Source organism: Odontesthes bonariensis, chromosome 2, assembly GCF_027942865.1.
Source record: "Odontesthes bonariensis isolate fOdoBon6 chromosome 2, fOdoBon6.hap1, whole genome shotgun sequence".
NCBI classification, from domain to species: domain Eukaryota; kingdom Metazoa; phylum Chordata; class Actinopteri; order Atheriniformes; family Atherinopsidae; genus Odontesthes; species Odontesthes bonariensis.
In genome coordinates, this window is record NC_134507.1 from 22,236,391 (window position 1) to 22,250,904 (window position 14,514).

Genomic DNA, 14,514 nt, shown 5'->3' on the forward strand with positions numbered 1-14,514 from the left:
TGGTACTAGATCGTGTTCAAATATGGCTTCTCCTTTTAGTGATAGAGCTTTTATCTGCAGCTGTGGATGGCACGGTGAATTGTGTTCACAGACAGCGATTTCTGAAAGTGCTCCTGAGCCCAAGCAGTGATTTCCATAACAGAATCAGGCCTGTTTTTTATGCAGTGTGCCTAAGGCCCCACAGACAGCAGGCATCCAATATTGTTTTTCAGCCCTGTCTCTTGTGCACAAAGATAGCTCCAGATTCTTCAAATCTTTTGAAGATATAATGTGATGCAGATAATGTAATATTCAGTTGTTTTCAGTCTTCTGACATTTCTATACAATTTGTTGTCATGTTTTTTTGCAGACTGCTGAACTTCTACCCATCTTTACTCCTGAGAAAATCTGGCTCTCAGTGGTGTGCTTTTTTATACCCAATCACAATCCCTTATTACACAAGTAAGTGTGTGTGTGTGTGTGTGTGTGTGTGTGTGTGTGTTTGAGTGACATGAAAGTATTACCTCACTTCTTTCATTCTCAGCTAATCGGTGACAGTGTTTAAGTGAACCAGGTCTCTAAGGTTATCTGACGGTCATGTTCTCCTTGAATGAAAACCCCTTTAAAGGTACTCTGAGAACTTCCTCCTGAAAACACAGGATACTATTCTCGTCATACAGGTCAAGCTGAGTGTGCTTCTGTATGCATGCAAATCTGTGTGAGTCACTGCAATGCAGGAAGTTGAAATACTGCCATTAGGCTTTCATGACAGGTGTTTGAAATCATAAAACCATCTCCTTGCTGTCATATCATAGCTTTCAGCTGTTGACTTATGACTGGTAATTAACTATTTAACAATGTGCATATCAGCACACACGTTCTACAAGGGAGTCTGCAAAAAATAACAGCCAACAGCAAAAAAAAAAACTGTATATTTTACTTAATATAAAAAGGGCTTTGAATATTTGGATAAAAATCTGTGTCAGTATGTTGTAATTCTTTTGTGGCTTAAAAGCTAGATAATACCTTCCGTTGTCATCATTTCCTAATGTAGGAGCCATTTTCAAATCATCATTCTAAACATCCACAAAGGCTCGTTTATTTCTTACTGCCAACATTCAGCTTTTTTCCGATTGAGGTTTCTGATAAAGGGTAAGCATACGCCTTCTTAAATCCATTACAAAAGCAAATATACAAGTTTAATTATTCTCACAACATCGCTAAATTCAAAACCACTTGAAAACATGCTGTGACAAATCTCAAGGAAATAATCAAAATCATTCCAAGTATAGTTTGGCATTTCTACCACTGATAAGGTCTTTAAGAGCCTGTTTTTCCCACGCCTTAATAAGTCAAAACAGGAACTATCAGTCACTGTTAAGCCTCCATTTCTCACTCTTCTTCTTTCCCTCTGCTCTGTCTGCTCCTGTCTCCCCTCTAGGCACTACCATTCAAGAGTGAAAGATAGTGCACTCATATACAGAATAACATCAGTTGACTCATTGAGGATGAGTGACGTCACTTGCACTAGCTGGAGGCGAAACCTCATATTAAGTCCAAATCTGTAAGTCCAAAGTAAGTAAGTAAGTCCAAATCTGCTGAAAGATGGTGTTTTTCTACTGACCATATTAGACTGAAATAAACTCAAAAGCCAGTTTCCTTGGCAAACCTCAGGTCTGTCATTACTTTCGCTTTATGGTTTTTGGACAAATTTTCACTCTACAGAACCAAACTAACGATTTCCTAATTAACATTTTAATGCTGTGTTGTACAATGAGATATACAGATAAAAAATATATACCTATCACCATTTTTGGTCTGATTTTAAATATTTTAAAGTACTGACATTATTTAGATTTTCTTTACAGTGAACAAATGAATTTTTGAAATATTTGCATTAACTGAAAAGTCAACTGAGTATTCAGAACATTCACATTAGTTACAGCCCTGTCCCCCAAAATGTCAATAAACTTGATTGCTGCTTTGGGACTAGCTTTCAGCAGGTTCCCAAAGCAGCAAAAAAAAAAACTCAACTGGCTGTGTGCTCCCATTAGCTTTCATTTGAGCTTTTTATGCTTGTTCAGTTTGAAAAATCCTCACAAAGTTTCACACATATTTAATTTTCCTTAAAATCATTACTTCTCTCCTCATCTTGGGGTCAGTGATTCAGGCCATCAGTTGAATGATCTGTCCTATCCTTACAGTTAGTATATATGCACATGTTCTCCTACGTGAATGTAGAAAACCTGACCTGAGCGTATGGGAGATGAGGTGCTGTCATTGGGACAGGATCAGGAAAATCCTCGCAAAAGACTGGACTAAGGGAAGGAGAACGGCTCAAAGTGGCGAGGGGAAGAGTGACAGTTTCTTTAATATCCGGCTGGCGGGCATTATTTTCTTACACAGCAGTGTATGTCTGTGTGTGTATTTTCCAGTAGCAGTTAGTCTCATGGCCCTAGGGATTACCCAGCTGTTAACAGACCGAAGTAATATAAAGAGCTGACTGACATGAACTTGCTGAAAAGGCCACTCCTATTGAGTCACTAATTATTATAATACACAAGACTCCTGTAATTCTTGTCTATTTAGGTGTCCTGAACTGTAACAACGTAAAGTGAGTCTTTTAAATGTATTGCGCTTTACAACTCATATTAAAAGGAAAGAGAACCGTTGGCTCCATATTTTAAGATGTATTTCGCAAAATGCAGCAAAACTTGTCAGCCAGCGGTGCTGTAGTGAAAACATTGTTCCCACACCAATACTTAGGTCCAATCTGATTTTAATGGGCCTCACTTTTTTAGCCCTCAGCTCATTTCCGCCTTTCTCTCAGAGCTGTCACTCACTGGGTCAGCAGAGGGAAAGCGAAAGAGAGCGCATGCTGTGCCAGCTGTCTAGAGTTACATCTGCCTTGTGCTTTTTGGGTCTAATGGCAATAAACTTTCAGAAAGCTCAAAATGCCACGAATTACACAAAAGAACACATATGCATGAGTGCACTTTTCTCACACATACACATTCATGCTAACACTAATTCAAACGTATACACATGCGTTCAAGCACATACACATTTGGCCATTACCTCTGAGAGAGGACAGGGAGGAAAGTGTGCATGAATGTGTGTTTGTGTGAGCTCACACGCAGGTCAAAATGATGTCCCATCTCATATCTGTCAGCACCAAGAGTTTATTTACTCTGTTATATTATCATTTGTTGACCTAGTCACATGATCTGAGAGCGAGAGGTGCAGAACCTTGGGCACCCCAGAGAGCCAGGCAGAGTGTGATGAGAGACAAGAGCCTGTGACCTAACACATCCAGCATCTCGCTCGCTCGCACACGCGCGCGCGCACACACGCACACACACACACACACACACACACACACACACACACACACACACACACACACACACACACACACACACACACACACACACACACACACACACACACACCAATTTGACCATGTCCTTTCACTCTTGAATATTCATTTTCCCCTTACAATTAAATCTTTCCCCCATTCTTTTTCCTTTGAAGCTAGTCACCATCTGCTGTCCTTTTTAACGCCTTCTTTCTTCTCCTCTGCCTCTGACTGAAAGTGGTTATCAACCGAGGCTCTTTGCTTTCCAAGTTTTGTTTTTTACTTTGTTTCTTGTTGTTTGTTGATAAAACTGTGTAATACAGTCCAACACCAACAGATTAAAATGCTGCGACATGCTAAAGAACACCAATGTTACATACAGGTATAGGAGCTGCCTCTCAGTATCCCTGAGAAAAGGTTTCCCTTCATTCCCCAAGATGTATGCTTTTGCTGCAGCTGAAACTATTTGTCAATCTGATAAGTTATCAATTAGATTAATGTCAAAATTGTGGTTAATCACCGTTTATTAAGCCAAAGGTCAAGCATACAGTTTCTACTAATGGAAATTGGATAATTTGCTGCTTTTCTGATATGAATCAACTTCTCAGTCACCATTACTCAGCCTTCTCCTGCATCAGAGCTCAATTATCAAATGAGCTTCACATCCTCAGGAACAGGAATTCTACCAATTTAACACTGCATCCGAGAATTACGCTAGTGAGGACACAACACATGTTCTGCACTTTAAAGCCTCTCAGCAACCTCCTTCAGTCAGATCTAGAAATGCCTGACAAATATAACTCTTTAAAAGCAGTATCACATACATGCTTTCACCACCAACATTACTCAAAACAGCTTCTATAATGTGTAGCTGGCAGTCTGATTATTTGTTCATATTCACTTGTCACCTTTAATCCTTTTTGTTTTCTTCTTATGTCAACTCAAAATTCAAAGTTGATGCAAACAGTAGACACACTGAGATTCTGTTTATCTTCAATGGACAACACATCTACACACACAGTGCAACACATACTGAACAGAAAAGGACAGCGATCACACAAGTAAAAACAAATGACCCAGCATACGTCATGCCTGATCTCCATTAATTGATTAGTCATCCTTAACCTCATCTGTTGACACAGCCCTCAACCAAGTTTATCTTCTTCTCTGATTGCCTCTCTTGTCATACCTTCTATCCTTTGCTCATTTTTCCCTTGTTAATCCAGTCCCATTTGTTCTCTTTTTTGGTTTTGCCAAAATAAAAAGTTAAATCTAAACTCTGCAACAACTAAATTCATTGCAGAGCATAATAATCATTTAAACAAAGAAGAGTTCAGTGGCTTTTTATAAAGCTATGATGTGGTATGTTGGTTTTATCTTGACAAATATATTTTCCAAATACCTTCCTTAAGAGACTCTTTTGACTAACTGAAGGTAATAAGAAACAGAAAAGTGTGTTATATGAGTAAATGTTACCCTTACCTGATATGTGCCAATGCCTAGGTGTTTTGGGTCAATCTTCACGAGCTCAGCCAGTGGATCTTGGACACGTCTGCCGATGGACACTGTCAGCACGCACACAAACAAACAAACAGAGGAAACATATGTGAGATCCGAGGTCTCATGGGATCTTATGATTTGTGTTCGTCATAAACTTGCAGTTTGTCTCAGTTATTGAATATGCAAATCTCTGTTATTCATAATTACTGAATATGCAAATTGTCGCCAAATTACCTCACTGGCCTGAGGGCAGGCCAAACCTAATTGTCATTCCTCTACCCCCAATAATAATTAGGGTTAGCATTCAACTTCTCTTCGTCTCTGCACCTGTCATTTAGCTCTTGATACTGGAGCCATGAACCAGAAAACCCCATTACTATCCAGACTTCTTCCTACTGAAAATGTAACGCACAAATAAACACATGCAGTCCGTATCAACCATAGTAGGGTAGTTTTAAGGCATCGGGTTGCCCGGGCAAATAAAACAACGTCTTTTCTATGATTATGTTGGTGAAGCCCAGACGCAAAAAGACAAATTTCTAACACCACAACACACATATAAATGATATCACCAACCAAATTCTACAAAAGGGTGAGAATAACAGAGACATTTAATGTGATTTTAACATGGTAAATTGTTAATTCTTTCTTACTGTTGTTGTTCAAAGTAAGAAAAAGCTGCTGTTTTGAAACTGTAAAGTATATCTGTGACAATACCAAATGTGCTTAAAAGCACAGGTATCTGACGTATCACATTTACGTCAAGTTTGTATTTTTATTTGGGATCAAAAGCTGAACAAAATGATGAAAACTCACATTTTAGGCTTTGAATAACCGACATGATCAATTAAAAAAAACTACTGGATATAGTCTGTCCCTCCTATTCTACTGCTTATTGCCGTTTTGGATTTGTGCACATTTGAGTTTCAAAGGTTGCAGTGAATGTTGAATTCTTGTGTCAGATTTATATCTCTGAGGTGAAAAAGACAAAGAGAAAGAGAAGGATGGGATGTAAGGGGAGGATGTCTGGAATCAATGGCTCTTCTCTCTCCTCTGACTGCGGCAGGAGGCTGCTGCCTGAGATAATATTTAGACAGGGATGAAGTTTCACCCCTAGCCTTGCTCAAGACACCACCAGAACTCTCAAATGCTCTTTCCGTCTATCATGCGTCTCTGAATTTCTGCCCGATTCTCTCTATGAAAAGTTGATTTGTAAATAGAGTCCAATATAACTCTCCAGCATTCACTAAAAGTTTATGAGCCAAATACGGTACTAAGCAAATGGGAATTAAAGGGGTAAGCGGCAAGATATGAGAGATGAAGGTCCAGTGCTCAGGAAAACTGGAAGAATGTGACTTCTGGTGAGACAGCAAATGTGTTAGTGAACTTTTTTTAAGAGCACATAAAAATATGAAAAACAGTACCCATGGATATCAGTTTGAATATTCCTGGTCCCCACTAGGTGTCCCTGATCTGTCAATCTAAGGTGCCTGTAACTCTAAATTCCTTACATACAATATTACAATACCACTCAAATGGACAAAGAGACAAAACAGGCAAAAACAGACAGACATGGGTAAACACCTCCTTCTTCTTGACCCATCTAAAGCCGAATGCTGTGGATTTCGTATGGCTTTAGTTAAGGGTATAAATATGGCTCTCAGTGCTGCTGACCACAGGAACCCAGTGAGGAATAATGCCGGCTTACTTGATTTATGGTTTTTATACAGGAAGTCTGTTGGAAACATTTGCTCTCCAAAACTCAATATGATATATTTGTTTTTTTGTTATTATTATTTTGTGTGTGGCAAAGGAGAGACATAAGAGAAGCCAATCACAGTGCCAGAAAATTATTGATAATGTGACAGCACAATATGCTGCTGGAAAATGGGTGAATATAAAATGAATATTACATCCGAGGCATTTTTTCTGTCTGTTTACATTATAGACTACACCACTACTATGCAATTAGTGAGTGAGTGAGTGAGTGAGTGAGTGAGTGAGTGAGTGAGTAAAAAACTAAAATTAGTTTCTCAAGAGGAAAAAACAATCCTCCATGATGTAACTCTCAATGCAATTTAAATATGAAAACAAGATACGGTCTTAATATTCTAAAATCATTTGAAATAACTAGGTGTGCATTCTTAGGTAGAGGAGAAAGACACAAGGACAGCTGAAATAATTAACTCATTAATCCCTCCATTGATTTAGGAACTAATGTGATAGTTAACTATAATTCTACTTAAAGGAAAATGCAACAAGCTTTTAAGTTTTGTGGCTTTGGAGAGACGTTTTAATCACAAAAAAATGTTCTATGAAACCACTTATTTCATTAAATAATCATGAATTGTGGCCCTATAATACAATGTTTTCCCCTACACCAGCGGGTTTGTCAATGAACAGCATGACAACAATAAATACTTTTAAAATTCACGCAGCTCCAATGGTGAGGCTGTTTTACGTACCTGCACTCCTAAGGTTAGGGTCCAAGTCTGGCATCTCTTTGACTGCCTCTGGACTCACACTATAGATGGATGCTCCTGCTTCATTGGTTATACTGGAAAACAAAAAAAAAGAGAAAAGGACAAAGGTGAGGATGACTTGATGGCTGTGAGATATTTAGAGGCAGGAAATAAAACACAAGTTGGCCGTTGCAGGAGGAGTAGATGAAAAACAGGCTGCACAGCGGGATAAAAGAGATTGTAAGAAACTCAGTGACACAGGTTATCATTTTGTTTCAAAGACATTATTGTGACATGGTTAAAATTAAAATGCCACTGTTGTGCACCATGAATCCTTTAAAGTCCCGGTCATGACTGATGTTCTGCCCAAAATAGCATAATGACAAAAAAAGTTATCAACACAATTACAATCTTTCAGATGCCTGTATGCCTTCAGACACTTGACAACAGGTGTAAAACGCTGCCCAAAAAGCATAATCTAAAACTCAATACCACGTTTGTTACGAACAGGTAATATGGTGAGTCATAGAGCTGATTGAGATCATTACCCACACAGCATGGTTCAAACCTTTGGTAAATATAGATCCTTCGACAAATCTCACGCTTTGTAGTTTACAGAACCACCATCTTCTCAAACTCAAACGACAAACACTAAAACAAATAGCAATAGGATTTATTCGTTTGTGTGATTGTTAACTTTACATGACATGAGTCTGCAGACCTCTCTCTTGCAATTTATGTGACACTACTGCCATCTAGAGGTTACTGGTGTGTACTGCTATTTGTCAGTGTGTGCATGAATTTTCCTCACAAAAAAAACATTTAATGTAACTGCATCACCGCGTTGTTGTTATGAGTGCCATAGTTCTGGTTGGAACTCCTCGTGTTTACTCTGTTTCTAAGTACAGTAATCATTCAATTTTGCATTGCTTACTTTCAGACACACATTAAGTGTGTGTCTATTTTATTTACTATATCAGAATCATGTTTAATTTATGCTAGTATTGGCATAAGATGACAAGTTAGGGAACAGTCAACAGTACCTAAATGTATATGACTTACTTGACTATGTTTGAAGATAAGTGAACAAAAATACTCTTGGTAATATTTTACATAGCTAATAAACAAACCTGCAAAGTTGCATTTTAGCCTTTATTGAGCTCAATGGCATTTTCTATTTTACTCATCCAGGTTCTACATGACAACAAAATGATACACTTCCCATGTTAATATATTCACTATAAAGTAGGCTGTTTATCACACATAACCAAACAGGAAGGTCAGTAGCACAACAAAGCCACAGATACCCATGGTAATGCCAGTAAAACACAACTGAACCTGTCATATTGTTTAGTCCTCCGGTTCTCATGAGTGGATGGAGAAACAGGGAGGATGGAAGAATAAAAGGGGAGTTCCCTGAGGGCTAACCGATATGACAAGGGGGTCAACAACACCTCTGCCATGTCTAAAAGCAAGGCCTTCTGCATTGTGTAGACCGACACACACATGTATATTCTATCCCAGAGGCCTGGACCATGCCACAACAACCTTGCCAATTATGGGTATCATGTTAATGAGGAGTGGCAGAGGCCTTCTGATGAGAATCACATTTAAATGAACTTGCCTCCCCTCCCTCTGCGCCTTTCTCATTCCCATCTTCTCTATTCATCTCCTCCTCTGCCCCCACTGTTTTTTTTGTCAGCTCCTTATCCATCGCCACAGTGACACTGCTAACGAGCACTGGCACATGACCTTCGCGGAGGTCAAAGCAAAGCTGGTCAATGACCTGACGCACTGTTTGTTACACACAAACATGTAGGCACAAAAAGAGAGAAACAGACACACAAATGGCAGAAGATATATCAATCTCATATCAGAAAATGTCTCAAAACCCTCCCTCTTCCCAATGCAAATACATACGTAACTGAGGCTTTAAACAAAAAAAATTAAAAAACTATATAAACCAGGGACAGTATGACAGTGCAAGTCAAATGAAAAAGCTGCAGCATCTCAGCTGGGTGTGTTCAAGGAAGAGAGACACCATTTCAGAAAGAAAGAGACAAGAAGAGATAGGGCAGATGGAAGTAGATAGATAAATAATTAGAGGACATTAAAAGGAATCGCAAAGGAGAAGACGGAGACGAAATAAAGGGTGACCACCAGGCCCTATGTCTAACTTAATCAAGCCTGCTGCTGGGGAATCTCAGTAACAGCACTGTCATGGATACAGCTCTGAGCCCTCATCGCCACAGCGTCCATGACTGCCGACGCAGTGAGGGCATCGCCTTGGCAGACAGCAGAAGGTCGTCTGTGGTTGGATGGCCGATGCGTGGACAGATATGCAAACACACACACACACACACACACACACACACACACACACACACACACACACACTTTAAGATACAAAGTCAGTGCCTCTTGGTGTAAAGCAATGACTTCTGGCCCTGTAGGGTTATCATTTATTTGCACTTTTGTTTGCTCTCTTAATTGTATGTACACACACAAACAGAGGCCTGCCTTCAGGTCTGTCCCTTCCCTGAGCAAAGTCATCAACTGGCTCTCCAACCCGTTCGTCTACTGGTTGTGTTTAAGACACACCCTTGGGCTTCACACTCTCTCTCACGCTCACACACACACACATACACACACACCTCATTACAGCCTTCAGGCTCACACAGCTTCAGTCTACATTAAACTAAAATCCCCAGATCAACTGGAAAAAAATAATGGTAATTATATCACTAACAGAACAAGTAGGAGAGGTGGAAAGTGTAAAAGAGGGAGACAGAGTGAGGAAGCAAAGACTCAAAAGCATTGTCAATAACTGTGACTATGACAATAAGAGTGGAGTACAACTGAGAGCTTAACTGACTAATACTAACCAGCATTTTTCTTATGAAGGTCAATTAAAGATTTGTACAACTTTTACATGCGACTTTACTAAAATTCTAAAAGTCTGTTCAACCTATTTATATAGAGTTTTAAAGAGGACTTTTTAAGTTAAAAAAATTTGAGTTTGTGAATTGACAACTATCTCAAGTACTGAAAAAAACACAAGCCCTTCTTTGTAACCTTGTAAATTTGTAACCTTCTTTTTAGCTTCCCAGGTCTGAAAACATCTAATTCAGTGAGCTGTTCAGGGTAATCATGTCACAGGCCAAGCTCAGAGTGAGATTATACAGCCTCTCCATTTTAATTACCACCACAGCTTCATGAAAGTGGGAAAGAAGACTTTTTTGTCCCATCTTTTTTGCTTTGCTATTTACATAGTTCACTTAAGAAAGAAACAAGCTCTACTGGTACTTTTTCCAATGTTTCATTAAATAATTAATGGGATATACTTGTCTTTAAAATGCAGAACTCAGGGTTGATGAACCTTACCCAAGTCCCTGACTGCAAAATCAGACTTCTTGTTGCCATTATGGTTTTTGTTTCAACTCAAATATGAGACATATTTCATTACGACTTCAGGAAATTGTGTAAACTTAGTCTATAAATTAAACATAATTCTTCAAACTTGTCATATAGAACGGAGGAAGCTTCATTAAAAATTACAGACTCAGTGCCCGTCAACGGTTTATGAATTGGTAAAAATGTGAAACTTTTTTAGGAGGAAGAAACCAACGCACACCAGAAGTTTCGAGGTGCAGGTAGCGGGTACTTGTTCACTTCAAAAGGGAAGATACCGCACACTCTGGTCCATCATGCTGGATTTTATTACACAAACAACGTTTCGGCCAGTGTGGCCCTTCTCAAGTTGGCCGAAACGTTGTTTGTGTAATAAAATCCAGCATGATGGACCAGAGTGTGCGGAATCTTCCCTTTTGAAGTAAAAATGTGAAACATGTCAAAGATCCTTAAAGTTTCTTTATTTAACCATTAATTGTACAGTTTATTTTTTTTTTTACTGTATGTCGGAATTTGTTCTCAGAGTTGAGAGTAGACTGGAAGGGAGCTGCCTGTCACTATTCAAAGCAGAGAAGGGACCATACAGCTGAGAAAGAAAACAACGAAGCTACAAGAAGAGAATCAATCTGAAGGCCTTTTCACACGTTCCTTCGTTCCAAATTGGTGTCGTATATGTGTGTGTGTGGAGGGAAGGTTGTTGTTATACCTCAGAGTAAGCAAGAGAAGTGGTAACTGAGACCTAACAGGCTATGTGTGTAAAGGCAAGCCGGCATCATAGGACTCATTACTCTAACCAAATATGCTGTCATAACTCAGCTAATTTCACAATGCTGACTCAATGTGTGCAAGCACACACCAACGTAACTCTGTCATGGTATGACTTCTTCTTGTTTGTTTTTCAACCGATTTGTGAACAGGGCTTGATACACACAGGTAGTTGGTTTGCCAAACTCAACATTTGGGTGTATATCACCTTATCTCTTGGACAATGGATCACTTCTGTTTTGGTTACAGTTTGCCCAGCTGCCATTGGAATATGAACACTGCGTTTACAGATGATTTCAAAGCAGACAGATGCAACAGAGTAAACACACAGTTCAAATCAAAAGTGTACATACACTGCACAAAAAGATACATAAACTTTTTTTTTCTCACTGACTGACATTAAACCAGACTAAACTTTTATTGTTTTAGGTCAGTTAGGATTACCAAAATTATTTTTATCTCATTTCTTTCTGCAAGATCATTTTTAAGAGGATTTTTCCTTTACTTTATTCAAGGTCACAAGTTTACATACATTACCCAAGTATTTGGTAGCATTGCCTTCAAACTACATGATTTGGGTATCCTTCCACAAGCTGGTGTAACTGAGTCAGGTTTCTAGTCCGCCTTGCTCACACACACCTTCACAAACGAGCTCAGCTCACAAGTTTTCTACAGGACTGAGATCAGGGATTTGTGAATGTAGACTCTGTTGTCCGTAGACCACTTTGTAACTAATTTGGCAGTATGCTTAGGATCACCGTACATTTGGAAGACACATTTGTGCCCAAGCTTCATTGAAGATGTTGCTTCAATATTTCCACATAATGTTCTTTCCTCATGACGCCATCTATTTTGTGAAGTATACCAGTCCCTCCTGCAGCAAAACACCCCCACAACAAGGCCATGGCTCAGTGGTTAGAGTCGGTCGTCCAATAACCGGAAGGTTGGCAGGTTTGATTCCCACTCTCGCCACTCAAAATGATTGGTGGAACTGACAGCTGGAGGTGCACCTCCTTGTCACGGCTGAGGTGCCCTTGAGCAAGGCACCGTACCCCCATGCTCCCTGGGCGCTGTGAATGGCTGCCCACCGCTCCAGGTTGGCATCTGGCTCTATGAGTGTGTGACCCTGTGCATGTGCATGAGTGTGTGTGTCAACAGGTGCCAACCTGGATGGGTTAAAAGTGAAGGACAAATTTCATGTGTATGCATGACAATAAAAATCTGATCTTAACATGATGCCTCCAACCCTGTACTTCGCAGTTGGGATGGTGATCTCAGGCTTGAAAGCTTCCACCTTTTTCCTCCAAATGCAACAATGGTCATTATGGCCAAACAGTTCAATTTTACTTTCATCAGATCACAGGACATCTCTCCAAATTTTTTTGTGTTCCTTTAGGAGTAATGGCTTCTTCCTCGCAGAGCGGCCTTTCAGACAGTGTCGGTGCAGGACTCGTTTCACTGTGGATAATGACACTATGTTACCAGCTTTAGCCAGCATCTTCACAAGGTCTTTTGCTTTTGTTCTGGGGCTGACCAAAACATGTTCATCTCTGGGACACAGAACCCATCTCCTTCCTGGTATGATGGCTGGATATTCCCATTGTGTTTATATTTGCATATAATTGTTTGAACAGATGAACGTGGCACCTTGAGTTGTGGAGGTTGACGATCTTCGCTGATTTCCTTAGATTTTCCCATGATGTCACACAAGGAAGCAGCCTTAAAATGTATCCACAGGTGTACCTCCAATTAACTCAAATATTTTCAGCTAACCTATCAAAAGCTTCCAAGGCCATGACATCATCATCTGGGCTTTCCCAAATTGTTTAAAGGCATAGTAAAGTTAGTGTATGCAAACTTGTGACTTTAAATAAAGTAATAAAAATTAAATTTCTCTCTCTCATGATTCTGACATTTAGCAAACAGGAATAATTTTGGTAATCATAACATTTTATACAATGGGTGTACTGTAAACTTCTGGTTTCAACTGTAAGAGTCCAGAAGAAAAGTGCATGCTTGAATTCAACTAATTGGATTCATCTTCAGCAGGACAACTACTCTAAAGGAGGCATTTTAGGATGATGCATTCTGCTTGCTAATTACCAGATTAATAACAGAAAGACTCCGTAACAAGAGCTGTGAAGGCAACTGAAAACATCACCATGGAAGCGACAGTACCATCTGTTGATGTCTAGGTGTCATCAGGCAGTCACTGACAGCAAATGATTATTTAAAAATTATATCTGTGTGCAGCTTAACCATAATCAAGGTCGATTTCTGATTATTTTGCTCATTAAATAGCTTGAAGTTTAGAATAAAAAAAAGTAAGATTGTGTATCTGTTCAAAAACCTAATGCTTGTGTATTTCATAGTAACATCATCTCTCCCACAATTCTGGTTTTGTTCAAGATGCTTTGACTGTGCTAGTTTCACTGCCTACAACTATAATCACCTCAAAATACATCTATATTAAGATTAAGATTAAATTAAGATTAATTTATTGTCATGTACACACGAATGTTAACAAGAAATTACTGCTCCGCATTTGACCCATCCAGGTTGGCACCTGTTGAACACACATGCACATGAACACGGTCACACACTCATGGAGACAGATGCCATACACTGGAGCGGCGGGCAGCCAATAACAGCGCCCGGGGAGCATGGGGGTAAGGGTGCCTTGCTCAAGGGCACCTAAGCCGTGGCAAAGAGTTGGACTGCCACCCCTCCAGCTGTCAAGTCCATCAATCTTTTTGAGCGGCGAGAGTAGGAATCGAACCACCTTCCGGTTATTGGACAACCCACTCTACCCACTGAGCCACGGCCGCCCCCAAGGAATAAAGGAAAAAAAAATAAAGGAAAATAAAAAATAAAAAATAAAAAAAATCACACACACACACCAAGTTTCTCTGTCCTGGCTGCTCAAAGCGCTTGGGTCCATTGTTCAGTCAGCTGCAAAGCTTGACCTCAGGGAGAAAAATTGAGGGCTGTGACATATCTCTCACTCACTACACACACACATACATACACAAACACACA

The 14,514-nt window shown here is 39.6% G+C and overlaps 1 protein-coding gene across 1 annotated transcript in view; it reads right to left on the reverse strand.

Annotated features, from left to right (window-relative positions):
• Positions 1-14,514, reverse strand: part of srbd1 (S1 RNA binding domain 1) — a 54,005-nt gene that overhangs the window by 14,533 nt on the left and 24,958 nt on the right. Inside the window, exons 15-16 of the mRNA XM_075479387.1 lie at positions 7,303-7,394; positions 4,820-4,902 (exon numbers count right to left, since the gene is read on the reverse strand). Of these exons, the coding sequence (XP_075335502.1) occupies positions 4,820-4,902; positions 7,303-7,394 (175 nt within the window). The remainder of the gene's footprint in view (positions 1-4,819; positions 4,903-7,302; positions 7,395-14,514) is intronic.